Below are 24,535 nucleotides of genomic sequence, written 5' to 3'. Positions count from 1 at the left end.
CTCAGGGCGTCAATCTTCATCTGTAAAAATGGTATTAAATACCCCTTCTCCCTCCCCCTTAATGGTGAACCCCATGTGGGACAGGGACAGTGTCTGCTATGATTGCATTGTACCTACTCCAGTGTGTGGTATGTAGTAAACATAACTACCACAAATATTATTACTAATAAACCCGGCTCTGCCACTTTGTGGCTCTGTGACCTGGAGAAGTCACCCTCTCTGGGCCTCTGTTCTGGTAGATCCCCTTTACTTCTATCTTGCAGGGATCCAGAGTTTAAGAATAGGAGAAAAGAAGCCCCCCAAAATGCTTTGAATGTCTCGGAGCAAGATAATAATAATTGTTAAGCCCTTACTATGTGCCAGGCACTGAACTAAGCGCTGGGATGGTTACAAGCAAATCAGGTTGGACACAGTCTTGTCCCATGTGGAGCTCAAAGTCTCAATCCCCATTTTACAGATGAGGTAACTGAAGCACAAAGAAGTGAAGTGACTTGTCCCAGGTCACACAGCAGACAAGTGGTGGAGCCTGATTTAGAACCCATGACCCTCTGACTCCCAGGCCCGTGTTTTATCCGCTATGCCAAGCAAGATGCTGCCAAGTATTCAATCAATGGTATTTACTGAGCGCTTACTGTGAGCAGAGCACTATACTAAGTGCTTGGAAAAGTGCAATTCAAGGGAGTTGCTAGAAACTATCCTTGACCACAGCGAATTTATAGGCTAGCAGGGAAGATGGACAGACAGATCTGAAATGGGCCATAATCAATCGATAATATTTATTTGAGCACTTTACTCTGTGCAGAGTACTGTACTAAATACTTGGGAGATCCCTGCCCTCAAGGGACTTTAAATCTAGCAAGGGAGACAGACACTAAAGTCAATTACAGGTAGGGGAAATAACTGTATGCCAGAAAGAAGCAGCAGTAAGTAGAAGTAGTATAAAGGAGTGGGATGCGACTCCCTACATGCTTAGGGGATATGGATGGAGGGAGAGAAAAAGATTGGGATGGAGGGAGAGAAAAAGATTGGGACAGAGGGAGAATAAAAGGTTGGGGAAGTTGAAAGATTAGTCAAGGAAGGCTTCCTGGAGAAGGTGTGATTTCAGTAGGTCTTTGAATATAGGGAGAACAATGGTCTGGTGGATGTGAGCTCCTTGTGGGCATGGACTGTTTCTGTGTATTGTTGTATTGTACTCTTCCAGGAGCTTAATACAGTGCTCTGCACAAAGTAAGCGCTCAATAAATATGACTGAATGAATGAATGAATGAATGAATGTGAAAGGGGAGGGAGTACCAGTTCCAAACATTTTCCCTACTCCTTCTGTTTTCCCGATTTCTCTGCACTGGAATCAGTTCCCTTTAAGCACTTGATATTCATCCCACCCTCTGCCCCACAGCTTTTATGGACATATCTATAATTTACTTTAATGTCAGTCTCCCTTTCTAGACTTTAAGCTCCTTCTGGATGGGGAATGGGTCTACCAAGTCTCCCATAAAGTGTTCTGCACACAGTAAAGGCTCAATTAATACTATCGATTGATCGATTCTGAGCATCCACACTTCGTCCAAGCATACATTACCTCAAGGACACAGTGAATAAAAAACACGATTATCTTTCTCGGCCAGGGGCTTTCTAGAAAATACCATCCCCATCTGATAGCTAGAGACAAACAAATGAGTCATAAAAAGTGCTTTGTGCCCATAATTTCCTAAAAGCTACATCTTTGTCCTAGGCAAATGATTCTGAGAAATGGATTTTAGAAGAGGAGAAAGGTTAACCAAATGCACTTCAATCACATAAGCCCATGCAGCGAGCACCTTGAATCTCCAATCTTCCCACAAGTGACCTTTTAATCAACAAACAGCCGGTTTTAAATGTGAGACCGGCTCCAGCTGCTGGTGGGTCCTGGGAAACAGCTCCAAACGGAAGGGGTTCATGAAACACATTTTATTAAGTGAAACAGGCAGACAACAGCTTCCAGGAGAAATCAGCAAGAGAGATGTCAGGCAGACTTTTGATAATAACAACAACCCTAATAAATAATAACTGTGGTGTTTGTTAAGCAATGGGCTGCAAGCTCATTGATGGAGAGGAAAATGTGTCTACTAACTCTGTTATTTTGTACTCTTCCAAGCACTTACTACAGGGCTCTGCACACACTAAACCCTCAATAAATATTATTTATTGAAAGCACTGTACTAAGCACTGGGGTTCATATAAGATAATCAGGTCCCACATGGGGCTTAAAGTCTAAGTAGGAAGGAGAATGGGGTATTGAATCCCCAATTTGCAGATGAGGGAACTGAGATACAAAAAAGAAGGTTTTTGCCCAAAGTCTCACAGCAGGTAAGTGGCAGAGGCAGGATTAGAACCCAGGTCCTCTGACTCCCAGGCCCATGCTCTTTCCACTGGGCCACACTGCTTTTGATCCTATCCACATACATGCCCTGAGAGAGTCAGTGTGGCTTGTTCCATGTGAATGAATTTCAGGGAAGAAGTGGGGAGGAGAGAAACAATATCACTACTAAGGAAAATATTTTGTCCCTTAGTGAAAATATAATCAACCAGGAGAGGGGTTGCTAGACTAAGTCCTCTGACCCCTACCCTGCCACCACCCCAGCTTTAATAATAATAATGATGATGATGATGATGGTACTTGTTATTACTATCTGCCAAGCACTGTTCTAAGCACTGGGGTAGACACAAGGTAATCAGGTTGGCCCCTGTGGAGCTCACAGCCTTAATCCCCATTTTACAGTTGAGGTAACTGAGGCACAGAGAAGTTAAGGGACTTGCCCAAAGTCACACAGCTCATAAGGGGCAGAATCAGGATTAGAACCCATCTCCTCTGACTCCCAAGCCTGTGCTCTTTCCACTGAGCCACGCTGCTTCTCTTCTTTTTTAAAAGAAAGGCTGAACAGGAAGTGGCCGCAGCCAATCATGGAATCATTCAATCAGTGGGATTTATTAAGCACTTACTGACTACCAGCCCATGGTTAGAGTACATGACAATCAAACCCACTAGTCCCTGCCCTCCAAGAGGTTGCCAGCCAGTGATAGCTAGACTGCTGTAAACAGGGCTCTCTTCTACCATTAGAGAGGAATCGGCTTGGATGTGGCCCCCCAGGAGGTTGACCAGCGCCCCTATCTATTCCACCTCAAAGCAGGAGTGGTGGTTCCCCAGAGAGAGGCTTCAGTCTCCTCTGGAGGGCCTGGACCCTAAACAGTGGGTTTGGCTCTTCCAGTCTCAGGCTCTAGAGCCCCTCTCCAGCCCCTCAGCTTGCCCTGCCGGCCAATTTGGCTTCACAGCTGCAGGGAATAATGAAGAGCTCAGGTGAAAAGCACAAGCAAGACAGCCTCTGGAGGTGTTTTTAACTCTGTCACTGACTCTCCCCTCCCTTTCTACTTCCTCGCTGAGGGAGCTGGGGTCTCCTTGTCTCCTTCTAGGAGGAAGCATAAGGCCTAAGAGAGTGACTGAGTAAAGCCTGGTTTACTTTGCTTGTCTCCCTCCTGAGCACCAAGAATTTGCTGAAGATGAGACTTGGGACAGCCTGGTAATGGGGGAACATGTTGGCCTTGGAGTGGATGGTGAGTTTGTTTCATCCCAAGACGTCCTGCTGCTGGCCCCCTTGGACCTGCAGAGAGCCCTGAGGGCTCTGAGCTTAGGCTGCTGATGAGGTTGCTGAGGGTGATAGGGAATGAAATGGAGTAGCCACTAAAACAGGAGCCAAGACCTAGGTTTTGTGCTACAAAGAGATGACTGATTGAATTAAGGTTAGTTCTGAGCAACACTGTTCCTGGGCTTGGGCTTTGTAATTAATTTCCGGCAGATGACAGTGGATCTGGGGGCTTTAATTAGGTGTTCTCCTGCTGCTTGGTCTCATACTCTCCTTGGGCTCTGAGCCATCTTGGCTGGTTCAGGTGTTGGTATGGGGGTAGGAAGGGGGGCATGAGCAGCTGGGGAATCCTGCTCTTCCATCTAGAAGGCTTGAGACCAACCCTCCAGGATGGAATGATGTATGTTGGTCTTGGGGGAATCTGGGAGACTGCAGCATTTTATAATGTGCCCCAGTAGAGAGAACTACATTGTTTTATTTGGATTAATGAAGACAGGTCAATGGTGGGTGCCCTGATGATCTCTGATTGGTTTCTTGGTCCCCAACACCTCACCCCTGGCTGTGGCAGCCTCAGTTACTTCTGTGGTCCTATTTTGTACTTAAACCTTTCCTCCTCTTCCATTTTGCTCTCCGGCCTAAGAGAAAACTGACAAAGAGATCAAGGCTTTCCTCTCTCAAGTCCTGGCACAGGACAAAAGGGCACTGGGGTGGAGAAAATCTATGGTATGAGTGCTTCCCATATGTAAAGCACTGTATTAAGCCCTTGGGAAAGTACAATTCAGTAGAGTTGGTAGCTATGATTCCTACCCACAAGAAGCTGATGGTCTACAGAGCGAGACTGCAGCTTTTTAGTGGCTAACATCTCAATCGTATTGAGTGCTTACTGTGTGCAGAGCACTGTACTAAGTGCTCAGGAGAGTGCGATAGAACAATCTCTTTTTCTCACACCATCTGTGAGCCTCTGAAGGGCTTTGAGCCAGGAGGACTCTGGCCAGAGGGATAATTCCACAGGGAAAAGAACAAGAGGAAATGTACTTTCATGGGAAGATGGGGGGGGGGGGAGAGTGGGGAGGAGGGAGAAGAGAAGCTAGTTGTAGAGCTGGAAGAACTGGGGGAGGGAGTAGTGGAGCAGCTAAGGAGGGACAGTCAGATGGCAGTCTTACTCTTCTTTCTTATAGCCTCTGTCCTTATCTGCTTTTGCATTTACTCTTTTATTCCCATTCTCCATTTTCGGCAAATGAAAAACTCCCCCCCATTTATCACTTTATGCCATTCCCTTTCGCTGAGTTGGCTTGATTTCATAAATATGCTGATTACAGTCATCACTAGGTGCCCAGCTGAGCCTCTGGAGTCTAGCACCCAGTGCCTGGGATTAATTAGTTCCAATTAACACCATGTATATTGCATCTCTTTTTTCTCTCTCCTCCCCTCTCTTCCCCACCCCACCACCTGACTTCTTCTATTGCTAGAGGACAGTGAGTTGGGGTTGGATGAAAGCCTTCAGTAGCCTCAGTCATGTATGAGGCCAGATACAGCTCTCTAGATTGTAAGCTGTTTGTGAGCAGGGAATGTGTCTACCAACTCTGTTGTAGTGCACTCTCCCAAATGCTTAGTATAGTGCTATGCCCACAGTCGTTGCTCGGTAAATATGACTGAGCCCAACCACCAGTCTCTCCAGTCTGTATCAGCCCAATTGCTCCTGGGAGGAGCAAAGGGTTCTGAGCCTGGGGGAAAGGGGACAGGGAGCTGAACCTTCTCCTAGCAACCATGAAACCTGTAGATCACTGAAACACCCAAGAGTTGGGAGGATTGACTGTGCAGGCAATTTTAATCACAAGACTGTGGCTCTCCTGGGATTTTGTTTGGAAGGCGGATCGCCCCCTCCCTGCTCAGCCACTCTGGGGCCCCAGGGGCAGGAGGAGAGGTCCAGGACCATAGCCTGGGCTAGGAAAGGGAAACTAATAATAATGATGGTATTTTAAGAGCTTTCTATATGCCAAGCACTGCTCTAAAAGCTGGGGTAGATACAAAGTAATCAGGTTATCCCAAGTGAGGCTCAGTCTTAATCCCCATTATAAAGTTGAGGTTACTGAGGCACAGAGAAGTTAAGTGACTTGCCCAAAGTTGCACAGCTAAATGGCAGAGCTAGGATTAGAACCCACAACCTCAGATTCCCAAGCCCGTGCTCTTTCCACTAAGCCACGCTGCTTCTCAGAAAAGGGCATAGGGGAAGCACCATGGCCTACTGGATAGAACATGAGCCAGGGAATCAAGGACATGGATTTTAGTTCCAGCTCTATTTATCTGCTGTGTGACCTTGTGCAAGTCACTTCACTTCTCTGGGCCTGTTACCTCATCTGTAAAATGGCGATTGACTGTGAGCTCCTTGTGGAACATGATCTGTGTCCAACCTGATTATCTTGTGTCCACCCCACCTCATAGAACAGTGCCTGACACATGGTAAGCGGCATTTAAAAAAAAAAAAATCTGGCCAGGGGACCACACCGGCCATAGAGAGGCCTCGTAAACAAGAGGGCTGACAGGCTTTACCCCTCCGCCTCCTCCAGATCCCAGTGGCTTTTCCCTGGGTGACACAATGTGCACCTTTGTATGGCTGTGGGGGCTGTGCCAGCTCGCTTTCTCTGATTATTTTTTCCCCCTCCTACTGGACCGTGGGAGGGAGGGTGAGCACCCAGGAGGCCACAGCGGCCCGAGGCTGAGGGGACCACCAAGAGTGCAGGAGGTCAGTGCTTCTGGGCAGCTCCCAGGGGTGTTGGTTAGGGTGTCTCAAAGGAGCAATCATGTGGGGTGCTAACGGAAAGCGGGGGGAAGGTACACTTCCCCCCTCTGCCCCCGAGTCCCAGCCAAGCACGTGGTGATGTCTTTAGCTCTCCTTTCGTCCCGCCCTCGGGTTTCACATGAGGCTGCAGTAGCCTCGGAACAGCCGCTCCTCCGACTGATTATCGGAACCAGGCAGGCTCTGCCTCTGAAACGCGTGTGATTTGATAATAATAGTATTTGTTAATGATATTTGTTAAGCGCTTACTATGTGCAAAGCACTGTTCTAAGCGTTGGGGGGGATAGAAGGTGATCAGGTTGTCCCATGTGGGACTCAGTCCTAATCCCCATTTTCCAGATGAGGTAACTGAGGCACAGAGAAGTGAAGTGACCTGTCCAAAATCACTCAGCTGACAAGTGGTGGAGCCGGGATCAGAACCCATGACCTCTGACTTCCAAGCCCATGCTCTTTCCACTGAACCTTGCTGCTTCTCTTGCACTTACTGTGTGCCAAGCACTGTACTTATCTAGTGAGGGAGCCCAAAGTGATGGTTCGTAAGCAGATCCTTTGCCGGAGGTGGGAGGGGGTGTCTGGATCCCAAATAGGGTGGAGGAAAAGTGGGGCGAAGGGAGAGTCGTTTTGCTACATTTCCTTGCGCTAGTAAGTGGAGTTACTTGTATTGATGTCTGCCTCCGCCTGCCTAGACTGTGAGCTCGTTGTGGGCAGGGATTGGCCTTTATTGCTGTATTGTTCAATAGTATTTATTCAACAGTATTTATTGAGCGCTTACTATGTGCAGAGCACTGTACTAAGCACTTGGAATGTACAAATCGGTAACAGATACAATCCCTGCCCTTTGACGGGCTTACAGTCTAATTGGGGGAGACAGACAGACAAAAAAAATAGCAATAAATAGAATCAAGGAGATGAACATCTCATTAAAACAATAGCAAATAAATAGAATCAAAGTGATGTACATCTCATTAACAAATAGGGGAATGAAAATATATACAGTTGAGCGGATGAGTACAGTGCTGAGGGGAAGGGAGAGGGGGAGGAGCAGAGGGAAAGGGGGGACTTTCCCAGTGCTTAGTAGTAATAATAATAATAATGTTGGTATTTAAGCGCTTACTATGTGCAGAGCACTGTTCTAAGCGCTGGGGTAGACACAGGGGAATCAGGTTGTCCCACGTGGGGCTCACAGTCTTCATCCCCATTTTACAGATGAGGGAACTGAGGCACAGAGAAGTGAAGTGACTTGCCCACAGTCACACAGCTGACAAGTGGCAGAGCTGGGATTCGAACTCATGACCTCTGACTCCACTCTGCACATAGTAAGCGCTCAATAAATACTATTGAACAATACAGCAATAAAGAAGGCCAATCCCTGCCCACGCCGAGCTCACAGTCTAGGCGGGCGGAGACAGACATCAATACAAGTAACTCCAGTTACTAGTGCAAGGAAATGTAGCAAAACGACTCTCCCTGTCGCCCCACTTTTCCTCCACCCTATGTGGGATCCAGCCACCCCCTCCCACCTCCGGCAAAGGATCTGCTTACGACCCATCACTTTGGGCTCCCTCACTAGATAAGAACAGTGCTTGGCACACAGTAAGCGCAAGAGAAACAGCGTGGCTCAGTGGAAAGAGCACTGGCTTGGAAGTCAGAGGTCATGGCTTCTGATCCGGGCTCCGCCGCTTGTCAGCTGAGTGATTTTGGACAGGTCACTTAACTTCTCTGTACCTCATCTGGAAAATGGGGCTGAAGAAATATGACGGAATGAATGAAGGGAGAGCTACGCGTAGCTAAAGCTGTCTCCGGGGCTACTCGAGCACAGGGCTGGGCTGGACGGTGGCTGGGCCTCGGGATCCGGCCGGTGGTAGCCTCGGCTCCAGAGCTGAGCCTTCCCGGTGCGAGCGCCAGGCCCGGATAGCGTTGGTGGGAGCGCCCTCTGGTGGCGGCTCTGCGGAACGGCCCGAGGAGAAGACGGGCCTCAGCGTGTCGGGCAGGGTCCGCCTCTTTATTTCGTTCTCGGTTTATTTTTAAATGGTATTAAGCGCTCACCCCGTGCCAGACACTATCCTGAGCGCTGGGGTAGATACAAATTAATTAGGTTGGACACAGTCCCTGTCTCCCTTGGGGCTCACGGTATGGAGAAACGGCCTAATGGATCAACACAGGCCTGGGAGTCAGGCCGACCCGAGTTCTAATGATGTTGGTATTTGTTAAGCGCTTACTCTGTGCAGAGGACTGTTCTAAGCGCTGGGGTAGATATAGGGTAATCAGGTTGTCCCACATGAGGCTCACAGTCTTCATCCCCATTTTACAGATGAGGGAACTGAGGCACAGAGAAGTGAAGTGACTTGCCCACAGTCACACAGTTCTAATCTCAGCCGCCTGCCTGCTGTATGACCTTAGGCAAGCCAGTTCACTTCTCTGGGCCTCAGTTTCCATCATCTGTAAAACTGAGCTTAAGACTGTGAGCCCCATGTGGGACATGGGCTATGTCCAACTGGATTTGTTTGTATCCACTGCAGCACTTAAAACAGTGGCTGGCTCGTAGTCAGTACTTATCAAATTACCATTTTTAAAAATCCCCATTTTACAGAAGAGGTAACTGAGGCCCAGAGAAATAAAATGACTCACCCAAGGTCACACAGCAGACAAGTGGCAGAGCCTGGAGCATCCAACTGGCACAATCTCTTCAGGCTGGATGGGGCCAAAATGAATAAGCAGGAAGGAGGAAGACCCGGTGGGATTCAAGTACATCTTGGCAATAAGTGAATAATATTTGGATTAGCAGACAGTATTTTGGTGCAGGCACATTTTATACCAGAAATTATTCTCTGCCTGAGGGACTCCGTCTCCAGCTGTTCTAGCAGAGGAACAAGAGTAGGTCCTGGTGCAGGGCAGGGGATCCGCATGGATCCCTGTTTCTGTGGTTTTGGGGATACTAGTTTTCCCTTTTCTCGCAGAGGGAGAGGGTGGTGGGCTTTTTTGTTGTTTTTGAGAGGTGGGGGTGGCATCCTGAAGCGACATAGCTCTGAGAGGCATTGATGCAGCTCAATTAACCGATGAACTTGAAAGCCTGCTCAAAGGGTAAGGACCATCTGTCCGAATGGAGTCACTGAAAACCCTGGAGTCCTCCAGCCTAGAAGGGATCTGGAAAGGGCATCTGACCCTTCTGCCTCCGGGTCAGACTCCTTAACCAAGCAATTGTATTTATTGAGCACTTACTGTGTGCACAGTAGTGTGCTAAGCTCTTTGGAGAGTACAATATAACAGAGTTGGTAATCACATTCCCTCCCCACAATTAGTTTACAGTCTAGAGGGGGAGACAGACATTAATATAAACTACAGATATAATTTCAGATTCTTCTGGAAATACCTCCATACAGAAAAAAAATCATCTCCTGTTTTGTTTTAAGGCCTAAGAAAAGAGTGCTGTGTCCTTGTCTCACTAAATCATATTGATTAAGCATATTTGCTGTGTGCAGAGTGTATTAAGCCCTTGGGAGAGTACGGTATAACAGAGTAGGCACATTTCCTGCCCACACTGAGCTTACAGTTTAGAAGGACTGGTACTAGTACTTCCATCCTTTTAGAAAATATGACTAGTTTCTGTTCAGAGGGTTATTTTCCAAGAGAAAGAAAGCTTGCTCTTGGGTTTGCCATGAAAGATGAAATCGACCCACAGCCACCTGGCATGATTTGTTCAGGGTATTTTCTGAGCTCAGGACAGTGTAATAAACAAAACTCCTTGTGGAAAGGAGCTATCCTTTCCAAGTGCTTAGTGCAGTGTGCCAGGAGGGTAGGGAGTGTGTGGAGCCCAGACTCCCTCATGCCAATGCTGGATCTCGAGGCAGGGCGTCTCTCTACGTGTCTTCTCTGTCTGCCCTCCAGTGGCTTTTTCCCCACTGCTTTCAAACATGTTCATGTTTCCCCTACCCTAAAAAAAAAACCCCTCTTGACCACCCCCAGCTCCCTCTAGTTGTCTTCCCATCTCCCTCCTTCCATTCCTTTCCAAACTCCTTGATTGAGCTGTCTACACCAGCTGTCTCAAGTTTCTCCTCCAATTCTCTCCTTGACACCTCCGCCACCCCCCCCCCCCAAATCTGGTTCCCATCCCCTTTACTCCACAGAAACTGCCTTCTCTAAGGTCACAAATGATTTCCTTCTTGCCAAATCCAGTGGCCTCTTCTACTCCATCCTAATCCTCCTCAACCTCTCAGCTGCCTTCAACAATGTTGACTGCCCCCTTTTCCTGGACCCAATATCTAGCCTTGGCTTCATTGTCCTCTCCTGGTTCTCCTAATTCTCTGGCCACTCTTTCTCAGTCTCTTTCATGGGCTCCTCCTCTGTGTCCCACCCTCTAACTGTGGGGATCCCTCAAGGTTTGGTTCTGGGTACCGTCTATTCTCCATCTACACCTATTCCCTTAGAGAACTCTTTCACTTTCATGGCTTCAACTACTGCCCTCTATACAGATGATTCTTTAATCTACATCTCCAGCTCTTCTCTTTCTCCATCTCTGCAGCCTCACATTTCCTCTTGCCTCCAAGACATCTCTTCTTGGATGTCAGTCATATTTATTGAGCACTTAATGTGTGCAGAGCACTGCACTAAACGTTTGGAAGAGTGCAATATAACAGACATTCCCTGCCCACAAGGAGCTTACGGACTAGAGTGAGACACATACAAATAGATATGTACATAAGTACTATGGAGCTGAAAAGGGAGATAAAACGAGCAAGTCAAGGAGATGCAGAAGGGAGTGGAAGAAGAGGCAAGGAGGACTTCATCAGGGAAGGCCTCTTGGAGGAAATGTGCCTTCAATAAGTCTTTGAATATTGGAGAGTAATTGTCTAAATATGAGGAGGAAGGGCCATCCAAACCAGAGGCAGGACATGGGTGAGAGGGCGGCAGCAAGATAGATGAAATAGAAGTATAGTGAGAAGGTTGGCATTAGAGGAGCAAAGTGTGCAGGCTGGGTTGTAGTAGGAGAGCAGGGAGGTAAAATAAGAGGGGATAAGATGATTTATTTCAATCCCATGGTGAGTAGTTTCTGTTTGCAGAGGTGGATGGGCAACCACTGGAGTTTCTTGAGGAGAGGGGAAACACGGCCTGAATGTTTTTGTAGAAAAATGATCCAGGCAGCAGAGTGAAGTATGGACTGGAGTGGGGAGAGACAGAAGGCTGGCAGATCAGCAAGAAGGCTGATACAGTAATCAAAGTGGGATAGGATAAGTGTTTGGATTAACATGGTTGCAGTTTGGATAAAAAAGAAAGGGCAGATGTTAGTAATGTTATGAAGTTGTTACAGGATTTAGTGATGGATTGAGTTTGTGGATTAAATATGTGGGTGGAATGAAAGAGAGGAGTCAAGGATAACACCAAGGTTCCGGGCTCGGGAGATAGGAAGGATGGTGGTGCTGTCTACAGTGAAGGGAAAGTCAGGGCCAGGATAGGTTTGGGTGGGAAGATAAGGAGTTCTGTTTTAGACATGTTAAGTTTGAAGTGATAGGAGGAATTACAAGTAGAGATGTCTTCAAGGCAGGAGGAAATTCAAGACTGCAGGGAGGGAGAGAGATCAGGGCTGGAGATGTAGATTTGGGTATCATCTGCAGAGAGGTGGTGGCTGAAGTCATGGGAGCGAATGAATTCTCCAAGGGAGTGGAGTCCTCCTGTCATCTCAAACTTAACCTGCCCAAAACAGAACTCCTTATCTTCCCAACCAAACCCTGACCTCCCCTAACTTTACCGTCACTGTAAATAGCACTGCTATCCTTCCTGTCTCTCAAGCTCGTTATCTTAGCATCCTCAACTCATCTCTCATTCATTCCACATATTCAATCTGTCACTAAATCCTATCTGTTCAATCTTCCCAACATCACTAAAATCCATCTTTTCTCTCCATCCAAACTGCCTCTATGTTAATCCAAGCACTTATCCTATCCCAGCTTGATTACTATATCAGCGTCCTTGCTGACCTCTCTGTCTCCTGTCTCTTCCCTGCCCCCAGTCCATATTTCTCTGCTGCCCAGATCATTTTTCTACAGAAATGTTCAGTCCAGGTTTCCCCACGCCTCAAGAACCTCCAGTCGTTGCCCACCCATCCTCTGCATCAAACTCCTCACCATTGGTTTTAAAGCACTCAGTCACCTTGCCCCCTCCTACCTCACCTTGCTACTCCTCTACTATAACCCAGCCCACATATTTCACTCCTCTAAAGCCAACCTACTCCTGGTACCTCAGTCTCATATATCTAGTTGCCGGCCTCTTACCCACGTCCTGCCTCTGGTCTGGAATGCCCTCCCTCTTCATATCTCCCCCGTTCAAGGCCTTATTGAAGACACATCTCTTCCAAGAGCCTTTTTGAAGGCACATCTCTTCCAGGAGGACTTCCTTGACTAAGCTCTCGTTTCCCTTCTCCACTCCCTTCTGCATCACTCTTGCACTTGAATTTGCACCCTTGGCTCCCCAACACATGTACACCTCTGTAATTTATGTACATTAATGTCTCTCTCCCCCCCTAGACTGTAAGCTCATTCTGGGAGAGGATCATGTCTACCAACTCTGTTATATGGTTATATTGTAGTCTCTGCACACAGTAATTGCTCAATAAATATGAACGAATGAAAGCCTGGACAATTGAGATTGGAAAAATAGGAATAGAATAATAGAAGCAGCGTGGTCTAGTGGGAAAAGCATGGGCCTGGAAATCAGAGGACTTGGGTCCTAATCCTGGCTCTGCCACTTGTCTGCTCTGTGACCTTGGGCAAAACACTCCACTTCTCTGTGTTTCCATTTCCTCAGCTGTAAAATGGGGATTGAGATTGTGAGCCCTATGTGGGCTATGAACTATATCCAACTTGATTAGCTTGTATCTCCCTCAGGGCTTTGTAAAGTGCCAAATTGTACATTCCAAGTGCTTAGAACAGTGCTCTGCACATAGTAAGTGCTCAGTAAATACTATTGAATGAATGGACATAGTAAGCACCTACATACAATGAAAAAAAGACAGGTACGAATGAGTGAGCGCAAAAGGTGCTAGCATCGATTTCGTGGTCCTGGAGTCTTTGTGACCGGGCTAAGCTGTTTCCATCATTAATGCCGGAAAACCCCTTCATGAAGTAGTTCTGCTCCATTTATCTTGGCTGCTGCCCCTGTTCTTGCCCCTCTGGGTGGGTGTCTGGGTCTCCAGCCGTCCACTTCTGGCTGGCTCGGCAGGGCTCCCTGATGGCGAGTGTAACAATCAGGCTACCTGAAACCTCACGGCCCCGTCCTGAGGCTCCTTCTGTTGGCAATAGTCTTTTCACTGCAGCAAGCTCTGCCTTTCCCTCCTCCCTGCTGCCAAGCTGAGCCCGAGCTGCTGTTCAGACAGCAGAAGCTGACATTCATTCAGTCATATTTACTGAGCGCTTATGTGAGCAGAGCTCTGTACAAAGTGCTTGGGACAGTACAGTACAACAGTAAACAGACACATTCCCTGCCCACATCAACCCCGGACTGCAGTGGTAGCTCTCCATTCTTTCTGCTGTTTTCTCTCTGGGTGGGTGGGGGCTCAGAGCTAGCAGGGTTAGACCCATTTTGCAAGTATGGAGACTGAGGCACCCCCAGTTTTTTTTCCTCTCCAAATGGGACTTGTCCTGATCCCTCTGGGGGGTCAGTTTTGGGGGGCAGAAGGGTGAATTACGGTACAGATCAGGGAAGGTTCCTGGCAATAATCTCACACTATTGCTGGTATCCTACTGGCACCTGAATACCAAGGCAGCCTGAGGGTGAGAGTGGTGACCTACTTCCAAGGGGGTTCTAGGCCAGGGTCTGCTGGGAATTGGGCCTAGGTTACCCATGGATTTAGGATGTGGACTCTCTCACCACCTCCCCACCGCCCAATTCACTGAAATGTTCCAGAATTTCAGTGGAGTGCAGGGGTTGGAAGTTCTTTGAACTGGGAAAAGCTCTCCCAGTTCAGGATATGTCATCCCATTCCTAAAACTCCTGTGGTTGCCCATCCACCTCTGCATCAAACAAAAACTCCTCACCATTGGCTTTAAAGCCCTCCATCAACTTGCTCCCTCCTACCTCACCTCACTACTCTCCTACTATAACCCAGCCCACACACTTTGCTCCTCAAATGCTAACCTTCTCACTGTGCCTCCATATTGCCAACTTGGGCCACTGACCCCTTGCCCACATTTTGCCTCTGGCCTGGAATGCCCTCCCTCCTCAAATCCAATAGACAATTACTCACCCCTGCTCAAAGCCTTATTTGAAGGCACATCTCCTTCAGGAGACCTTTCCTGAGTAAGAGCCTCCTTTCTGCTTCTCCCACTCCCTTCTGCATCTCCCTGACTTGTTCCCTCTCCTCTTCCCTCCTCCCAGCCCCACAGCACTTATGCCCATATCTGTAATTTTTTTATATTGACATTTTTCTCCCCCTAACACCGTTTCCCCCCCCCCCCCCAGCCCAGACTGTAAACTCTCTGTGGGCAGGGAATGTGTCTGTTGATTGTTGTATTCTCCCAAGTGCTTAAAACAATGCTCTGCACACAGTAAATACTCAATAAATACAGTTGAATGAATCTGGTTTGACACCCCAGTTGGCTCTGGTCAAGAAACCCTAACTCTATAGGGGTCCTGAGTCCCCCTATAAGTTTCCATGAGCACCCCCCCCCCCCGCCCCCCCAACCCGACCCAGCAGGCTGGGGGAGTTGGACAGGTTCTCAGGCAGCTAGTCGGGTTTCCATGGGAACTTGTGTGGGATGGATGGAGCAGAGTGTCTTTGTTACTGGCAGGAGCTGGTAGTCGGGGGTGGAGGGGGCGGTGGAGGGGAAGAGACTGAAGCTCAGAGAGGTGAAGTGTCCTGCTGGGGATGCTGCTGAGCTTTGGCCAGAATTCAGAACCCAGATCATTTCTCCCCCCCGCCCCCCCCCAAAAAATTATCCCCTCTCATTGAAGCTGTCTGTTTTTCTTGTTTGGTTTTGTTTTTTTTTAAAACAAACTTCTCAGCTAAGGTGGGGTCTTGGGGATTTGGGAAAGGGCTCTGCCTCCTCTCCTCTTTGACTTTTCCCCACCTCCACCCTTTTATTTCCCCATAGCAGGTCTGCCCTGGGAATTTTTTTTTTGACATTTGTTAAGCTTTACTATGTGCCAGGCACTGCACTAAGTGCTGGGTAGATACAAGCTAATCAGGTTGGAAACAGTCCATGTCCCACGGGGCTCACACGCTTAACCTCCATTTTACAGATGAAGTAACTGAGAAGTGAAGTGACTTACCCAAGGTCATACAGCAGGCAGGTGGCAGAACTGGAATTAGGAACCAGGTCCTTCTGATTCATTCAATAGTATTTGAGCACTTATTTTGTGCAGAGCACTGTACTAAGCACTTGGAATGTACAAATCGGTAACAGACAGTCCCTGCCTTTTGACGGGCTTACAGTCTAATCGGGGGAGACGGACAGACAAGAACAATAGCAATAAAGATGCCCAGGCTCTGTCGACCAGACCACACTGTTTATTGGAACAGATTGTTGCATTCCACTTCCCCTCCAAGGCCGACTCCATTTCCCTTCTCCCTTTTCCGCCCTCTTCCTCCCGAGGTTCTTCTTTCCTCTTTGAGAAGTTATCCTTTTGGTCTCAGGCTTTACAAGGTGGGATGGAAACCTAGCCAGGGCTCATGGGACACGAAAGCATCGGGCAAGGTTGGCTGCCTCATGCCAACTCTCCTATCCAACTTCCCTTTCCTGTGAATCAACCAATCAATGGTATTTGAGTGCTTACTGTGTGCAGAGCACTGTGCGAAAACCTTGGAAGAGTATACAGTGTGGTAGACAAGTTCCCCTGTCACAACAGTCTAGAAGGGGAGAAGCAATTGTCAGTTATTCTAGTGAAATGGGGGAGTCAGGAAGAAATTAAAAAATACACACAGTGAATTCAACCAAAGGAAGATGATGGATCAACTTCCAGACTCTCTACCATCTGGTCCCACCTTTCCTATCTGCTTTCTTCATCCGTTTCTCCTTCAGCTGGAGAAGCAGAGTGGCCTAGTGGAAATAATAATTCATTCATTCAGTTGTATTGTGTGTGTAAAGCAATAATAACTGTGGAATTTAAGCACTTGTCTTATGCGCTAGGCTGGATTCAAGCAAATTGGGTTGGACATAGTCACTGTCCCATATGGGGCACTCAGTCTTAATCCCCATTTTACAGCTGAGGTAACTTGAGGCATAGAGAAGTAAAATGACATCAGATCTCATGAGGGGCTCACAGTCTGAGAGAGAAGAGTATTTCATCCCCATTGTACAGATGGGGAAATGGAGGCACAGAGAAACTCAGTGACTTGCCCAAGGTCACATAGACAAATGGCAGAGCTGACATTAGAACTCAAGTCCTTCTAAGTCCCGGGCCTGTACTCTAACCACTAGGCCATGCTGCAAAATTGTACATTTCAAGTGCTTGGTACAGTGCTCTGCACACGGTATGTGCTCAATAAATATGATTGAATGAATGCAGAACACAGAACTAGAAATCAGAGGACCTGGCTGCTAATTCTGAATCCAGCTACTTGCTAGCTGATCTTGGGCAAGTTGCTGAGTTTCTCTGTGCCTCCATTTCCTTATCTGTACAATGGGAATGAAGTATCTGTTATCTTTCCTACTTAAACTGTGAGCCCCTTGTGAGACCTGATGATTTTGTATCTACCCCAGCTTGACTCATAGTAAGTGCTTAAATACCACAATTATTATTATTATAATTATTATTTTTTTATTAGAATGTATACCCCCATGTGGGTCAGGGACTGTGTCCAAACTGATTAGCCTTTATCCACCCCTGCCCTTAAAACAGTGCCTGACACAAAATAAGTGCTTAGCAAACAGTAAATAATAATAGGTTTCAATAAGGCTATTAAGGATAGATGTGGAAAAGGAAAAGCACTCCATTGTCGGGGCAGTGGTGTGGGTGGGTGTTTATGCACGGGCAGTGCTAATGAATCACTCCCTGGAGTGTTGAAGCAGAGTGGCCTAGTGGATAAAACACAGGCCTGGGAGCCAGAGAACCTGGGTTCTAATCCCAGCTCTGCCACCTGCCTGCTCTGCGGCCTTGGGTAAGTCACTTAAATTTTGTTTGTTTCCTCATCTAAAAAATAGGGATTTCATACCTGTTCTTCCTCCTACTTAGACTGTGAGTCCCATGTGGGACAGGGATTGAATCTGGTCTGATGATCTTTAACCCAGTGATTAGAACAGTGCTTGACACAAAGTACCTAAAAGGAGACTTAGGGAATCCAGAGTGAGCTTTTGGTCTACTGAGTGCTTGCCCTCTGCTCCATTTTCCTCCTCTTCACCTTCCCCTCTTCCCCTTAATGCTGGGTGGATTTTAGGACGGCAGTAGCTACTGCATGTGAACTTAAGCTGGGTGTGGGGAGAGATTCCCAGGCCCTGTCAAGAATTTTCCAGCTCCCTGCCTTGGTTTCCAAGTGTCCCTTGTGTGTATGTCGGGTGACTAAGCACCCCCACCCCAGCAACCCGACCCCCCAAGCTCTCGCTCTCTCTCTCTGTTCTCTGGGCCAGAGTGAGGGCCGGCGCCCCCGGCTGTAAGCGGAACGAAACTGGCACCGGCTGAATGGCTGGCACAGGACATGGGCTCAGGACTGGAAGTCCTGTGACGAGGACTCCAAAGGGAGCATTTCACCCATCGCTGTCAGAGGAGTAGTGTGGTCTAGTGGATAGAGCATGGGCCTGGGAGTCCAAAGGTCAAAGGTTCTAATGCTGGCTCTGCCACTTGTCTGCTGTGTGATCTTGGGCAAGTCACTTCACTGTGCCTCAGTTCCTTCATCTGTAAAATAGGATTAAGTCTGTGAGTCCTATATGGGACAGGGACTGTGTCCAACCTGATTATTCACACATTTATTCAATACGATTTATTGAGAGCTTACTGTGTGTGGAGCACAGTACTCTAAGCACTTGGGACAATACAATTCACCAAGAAACAGACACACTGTCTGCCCACAAGAGCTTACAGTCTAGAGGATCTAGACTAAATTTTATCTACCCCAGTCCCCGGAACAGTGTTTGGTACATAGTAAGCACTTAAATGCGATTTTAAAAAAAACAACAACAAACCAACCAAAAACAACTTCACTTCTCTGCAGCTCAGTTCCCTTATCTGTAAAATGGGGATTAAGACTGTGAGCCCTATGTGGGACAGAGTCTGTGTCCAGCCCAATTACTTTGTATCTACCCCAGTGCTAGTATATATTAAGTCCTTAATAAATGCCATAAAATGTGGGTGTTGGGAGGGTCCCTCTCCCCAAGGTACCGTGCAGTTCACCCCCTCTATCTTGGACTTAATTGTGTCCAGACAGTCTCTCTGTGCCCTGGCAGGAAGAGAGAAATTGTTCTTTCATAGCGGCAGCAGGCCAGGGTACTCGGTCTCCAGTTTCCACAGCTCTCAGAGCTGGAAAATTCCCGGAGGTGGTTCTGGGAGGATCCCGGGCACCTGGACCAGCTCTCCAGGCTGGGTTGACCGGTTTTGGTCTGGCTCTTCCCTGGGTTGGTGTGGCCTCGGCTCCTCCCCACTCTCAGTTGGGGAGTTGGAGGCCAGGTCACCACCGGGGAGGGACTTCAGGGAGCCCCACTCCGGTTTCCGTCACCGGCATCTCTAGGCCGGATTCATCTTCTCCCTGCCCCAAAATATATTGGCTCTGCAGGCCAGCTCTGCTGTGTGATCTTTTGTGTGATCTGTATGATCAGAGAAGTTGCATGGTGTAGTGTATAGAGCACAGGCCTAGGAATCAGAAGGTCATGGGTTCTAATTCCAGCTCTGTCACTCATCTACTGTGTGACCTTGGGCAAGTCATTTCACTTCTCTGGGCCTCCATTCCCTTATATGTAAAATAGGATTAAGACTGTGAGCCCTCTGTGGAACAGGGACTGTGTCCAACTGGATTGACTTGTATCCACCCCAGTGCTTAGTACAGTGCCTGGCACATAGTAAACACTTAAATACCACAATTATTATTTTTTTGGACAAGTCTATGCCTGTTTCCTCAGCTGTAAAATAAAGATGAAATACCAGTTCTCCCTTCCTCTTAAATTGGCAGCCCGGGGTGGCCAAGGACCATGTCCAATTTATTTTGGGTTGACCCCAGACCTCTGAACTCCCTCTCTAGGCTGTAAGCTCATTGTGGGCAGGGAATGTGTCTACTAATTCTTTTGTATTGTGCTCTCCCAAGCACTTAATACAGTTCTCTGCACCTAAGCACTCAATAAATGTGATTGCTTGGAATGTAATCACTTGAGTTATTAATATTATTTTTAGTCCCTGCTGGGAAAGAATGAATTCCCCTGCATTGACCATGCCTTCAAAATCAGTGGTATTTGAGTGCTTATTTTGAGATCACTGTACTAAATGCTGAACAGATGCCACTAGGAGCTTAGGGTCTAGGGGGGAGATTGTGAAGCCCTCTTATTTTGAGGGTCACAGACTGTAGCTAACTTTCAACTATGTATTTTTCCCTCTGTGTTTAGTACAATGCTCTGCCTACAGATACTTAATAAAGAGCACCTAAATAGAGAAGCAGGGTGGCTCAGTGCAAAGAGCCCAGGCTTGGGAGTCAGAGGTCATGGGTTCTAATCCCGGCTCCGCTACTTGTCAGCTGTGTGACTTTGGGTGAGTCACTTGACTTCTTTATGCCTCCATTCCCTCATCTGTAAAATGGGGATGAAGACTGTGAGCCCTACTTGGGACAACCTGATTACCTTGTATCTACCCCAGTGCTTAGAACAGTGCTTGGCACATAGTGCTTAAATTCCATTATTCATAGCTTTATTACCACTAGAAAAGGAAACTGACCATCAGCAGGAATTGTGACCAGTACAATGTTCAGGTAGTTTGGTCTCCAGCATGAATTTCAGTTTTGCCTTCGCTCTTAGGAGCCTCAGACTTGATGGTAGTTTGTGCCAGCTGCTTTTTTAACTATTAAATAATAATGGTACTTGTTAAGTGCTTACTATGCACCAAGCCCTATTCTAAGCACTGGGGGTAGATACAAGTTAATCAGATTGGACACAGTCCCTGTCCCACATGGGGCTTGTACTCTTAATCCCTATTTCATAGATGAGGTAACTGAAGCCAAGAGAAGTCAAGTGACTTGCTCAAGGTCACACAGCAGATGTAGCAGAGCTAGGATTGGAACCCACATCCTTCTGACTCCCAGGTCCATGGTCTATTGACTAAGCCATGCTGCTTGTCCCACTGGCCTGGGAATGTATTTCAGGTGTTTGCCATCTGTTCCCCATTCTGATCATTCCCAGGTTTAGTACTGGACTCTGAGACTTTCAGGAGTGTTTGGGAGGGATCTAATTCCAATAGGGTTTTAATGCCTCTCTCCTCAACCCCCACCCCACCATTTCCCTTGCATTCGTATAAGGGTGTAAGTTTGGAACTTGGAAGACCTGCGCTGCAGTCATGGTCTGCTGCGTGACTGTGGGTGGGTCCCTGAGCCTTTCTGGGCTTCAGTTGTCACGGTTTAAAATGAGGATAGCAACTGCCTCTCCTTTCCTCTCAGGGCGGTCACATTCTCTCCTTTTCCCCGTCCCCCAGTTTTCACCCTCAAAGGCTGTGGATCAATTCATCAGTAGTTTCTGAGCTGTAGATTGACGGTTTCACCAGACTATCCCTCCCCAGCTATGCGGGGAGGAGGGCTCCTCCCAGTAGAACGGGGGTCCGGTGAAAGATCTAGGGGTGGAGATGTGTCTGGGGGGTAAAACAATGTATGGGAGTTGGGGGTCCCTGCTGGGAAAAGCAGCCTGAACCTCGGCTTGGACCACCTGGTCAGCAACCGCGCATTCACTCGGAAACACTGCCACCTTGTGGGGCTTGTCGGTTTTACACGCGCTCCCCTTAATGTTCCCCGCAAGCAAAGCGAAGTAAAGCACGAGATACTTCAGTCGTATTTACTGAGCGCCAACTACGTGCAGAGCACTGTACGAAGCGCTGGGGAGAATACAGCTAAGTTGGTAGACACGTTTCCTGACCACAAAGAGCTTAAAGTCTACAGGAATTCATCACCAGTGGTATTTAGTGAGCCCTTTACGCTGAGCACTGTAAGCTGTTGGGAGGAGAATGATCCAACAGAATTGGTAAGTTTGCGTAGTCTGAATGCGGGGATCCGAGTTGGTGACTTCAACTGCCATACGAACCTGTTTCTGATGATCTAGTTGATAGAGGATGGGCCCGGGAGTCGAAAGAACCTGGGTTCTAATCCTGACTCCGTTACTTGTCTGCTGTGTGATCTTGGGGAGTCACTTCACTTTTCTATGCCTCGTTTACCTCATCTGTAAAATGGGGATTAAGACTGTGAGCACCATGTGGGTTAAGGATTTTGACCAACTTAATGAGACTGTACCTACCCCAGCTCTTAGAGTGCTTGACACGTAGTAAGCACTTAGTAAGTACAATTATTATTATTGCTGTACCGCTGACTGGAAGACTGAGGGTAGGAATGAGGCTTGTGCCCAGACATGAAATTGTGGCCTAGTGAAAAAGCCTGGCACAGGGGTTCTGGGTTCTAACCGACATTATGATGAATAAATAAATGACAGATATGTACTTGAGTGTTGTGGGGCTGGGAGAGGGGATGAATAAAGAAAGTCAGGGTGATGCAGAAGAGGAAAGGAGGGCTTAGTCAGGGAAGGCATCTTGGAGGAATGGTGCCTTCGATAGGGCTTTGAAGGCAGGGGAGAGTAATCGTCTGTTAGATATGAAGTGGGAGGGCGTTCCATGCTAGAGGCAGGACATGGGTGAGGGGTCGGCGGTGAGATAGATGAAATGGAGGTACAGTGAGAAGGTTGGCATTAGAGGAGCGAAGTGTGCGGGCTGGGTTGGAGTAGGAGAGTAGCGGTGGTGGTGGGTTGACCCAACCCTTCCTTGCTCAGAATCGACAGGATTTGGTTTCTTTGGGCCCTCGTTCTGAGTTTAGTTTTGTTGTGTGTTTTTTTAAACCGGACGATGGTGTTTATCTTCTCCAAGGGGAGATGATTCCCTCCAGGTGCCTGGGCTGGAGTCATCCTCTGGCCGGCTCAGGCTCGGTTTACACGGTCCTGTGGCTTCCCAAAGTTGGGAGCGGCCATTCCTGGCTGTTTCCTGACTCCTAGAGCCGGTGCCAGCAAATGGGGAGTGAGTTAAAGAAGCAGCACGGCCTAATAGAAAGAGCACAGGCCTGGGAGTCAGAGGACCTGGGTTCTAATTCCAGCTCTGGCACTTGTCTACTGTGTGACCTTAGACAAGTTGCTTCACATCTCTGTGCCTGTTTCCTCATCTGTAAAATGGGTATTAAGAGCGTGAGCCCCACTTGGGACATGGACTGCGTCTAACCTGATTATCTTGTTTCTAACCCAGGACTTAATACAGGGTCGGACATATAAGTACTTAAATGCCATTTTTAAAAAGTTCTGAATTGACCCTCTGTATTTACAAATGCTATTATTTAAGCACTTATCCATTATCCTCATCCTCCTATCCTAAAATCTTTTGTCTCTCTCACTGGATTGTAAGTTCCTTGAGGATACCTCTTCTCTCTTCATTGCACTCTCCCATGTGTTTAATCCAGTGCTCTGCTCACGTAAATGCAGTAGATTAATTGTCCTAAAGACCCAGCAGCCTGTATCCCAAAGGAAACTTTTCTAAATTGCAGTGATCTGGCTAGGAAGTTGGTTTTATCATCTTTTCGGGGCAGAGATGAGAAAAGAGAGTAAGATGAGCTCTCAGCCCTCAGAGAGCTTCTAGCTTCCTGGAGTCACCAAGGAGCTATAACTAAACACAGCAGTGAAGGATGTGTTGGAGTCTTGGAATTTTTCTGGTTAGCAGTGAAGGGCTGTCTCCTCTAAGGAGAGACTGTGTGGAAAGTCACTTAGTGTGACCTAGTGGAGAGTGCATGGGTTTGGGAGTCAGAGGATCTGTATTCTAATCCCAAGTCTGCAAATTTATTGTTGTGTGACCTTGGGTGAGTCATTTCACTTTTCTGGCTCAGTTTCTTCATCTGTAAAATGTGGGTTAAATGCCTGCTCTCTGTCCACTCCTTAGACTGTGAGTCCTATGTGGGACAGGAGCTTGTCTGACCGGATTATGTTGTATCTACCCCAGCTCTCAGCACAGTGCTTAATCATATTCTTCTAGACTGTAAGATCACTGTGGGAAAGGAGTGTGTCTGTTGTTATATTGCAGTCTCCCAAGGGCTTAGTAGTGCTTTGCACACAGGAAGAGCTCAATGAATATGATCAAATGAATGAATTTACTGAGTATTTACTATATGTAGAGCACTGTAGTAAGCACCAGAGACCTTAGCACATAGCACCTAACAAATACCACTATTACAATTAATATTTCAGAGTTCATGAGACTGAGACTGAATGAGACTGAGCCCCTTGCGGGATAGGGACTGGGTCCAACTCAATTTGCTTGTATCCACCCCATGCTTAGTATGGTGTTTGGCTTATAGTAAGCTCCTAAAAAAATATCATTTTAGGAGGAGGGAAGGTGTTCCAGGCTAGAAGCAGGAAATGAGCGAAAGGCTGGTGGCAAGATAGATGAGACTGAAGTACACTGAGGAGGTCGGCAGTAGAGAAGCAAAGTGTGAGGGCTGGGTTGTAGTAGGAGAGTAATGAGGTGAGGTAGGGACCAGGGTGAGGGCTTTAAAGTGACCCTGGGCTTCGTAAGGGACAAGGGGGTGTCAGCCACTGAGGATCAGTGTGATTCAGTGGAGAGCACGAATCTGTGAATCAGAGGACCTGGTTCTAACTCCTGCCACTTTTGCTGTGTGATCTTGGGAAAGTCACTTCACTCCTCTGAGTCTGTTACCTTATCTGGAAAATGGGGATTGAGTATGACCCCCATGGGGGACACGGACTGTGTCCAACCCGATTATCTTGTATCTTGTATTGTGCTTAGAACTGTGCCTGGCCCATAGTAACCGCTGAACAAATGCCATAAAAAAGATTCCTGTCAGGTCACCTTGCGGAGGAACTGCATCTTTTGGTGACGCCAGGTGCCGTGGGCCAGGTGCTGGAGCAGGGCTGGGGAACCCCTGGCTAGGAGAAGCAGCATTGTCTAGCGGGTAGAGCCCGGGCTTGGAAGT

The 24,535-nt window shown here is 47.6% G+C and overlaps 1 protein-coding gene across 1 annotated transcript in view; it reads left to right on the top strand.

The window, feature by feature from the left end:
- The first annotated feature begins 3,419 nt into the window (after positions 1 to 3,419).
- Positions 3,420 to 24,535, top strand: part of ITGA11 (integrin subunit alpha 11) — a 198,807-nt gene continuing 177,691 nt past the window's right edge. Inside the window, exon 1 of the mRNA XM_029066654.2 lies at positions 3,420 to 3,588. Coding sequence (XP_028922487.1) covers positions 3,558 to 3,588 — 31 coding nt within the window. The 5' untranslated portion in view covers positions 3,420 to 3,557. The remainder of the gene's footprint in view (positions 3,589 to 24,535) is intronic.

Source organism: Ornithorhynchus anatinus, chromosome 5 (assembly GCF_004115215.2).
Source record: "Ornithorhynchus anatinus isolate Pmale09 chromosome 5, mOrnAna1.pri.v4, whole genome shotgun sequence".
In the NCBI taxonomy this organism is placed as follows: domain Eukaryota; kingdom Metazoa; phylum Chordata; class Mammalia; order Monotremata; family Ornithorhynchidae; genus Ornithorhynchus; species Ornithorhynchus anatinus.
Note: the sequence above shows the minus strand (reverse complement) of the source record. Positions and strands in the feature narration are given on the sequence as shown.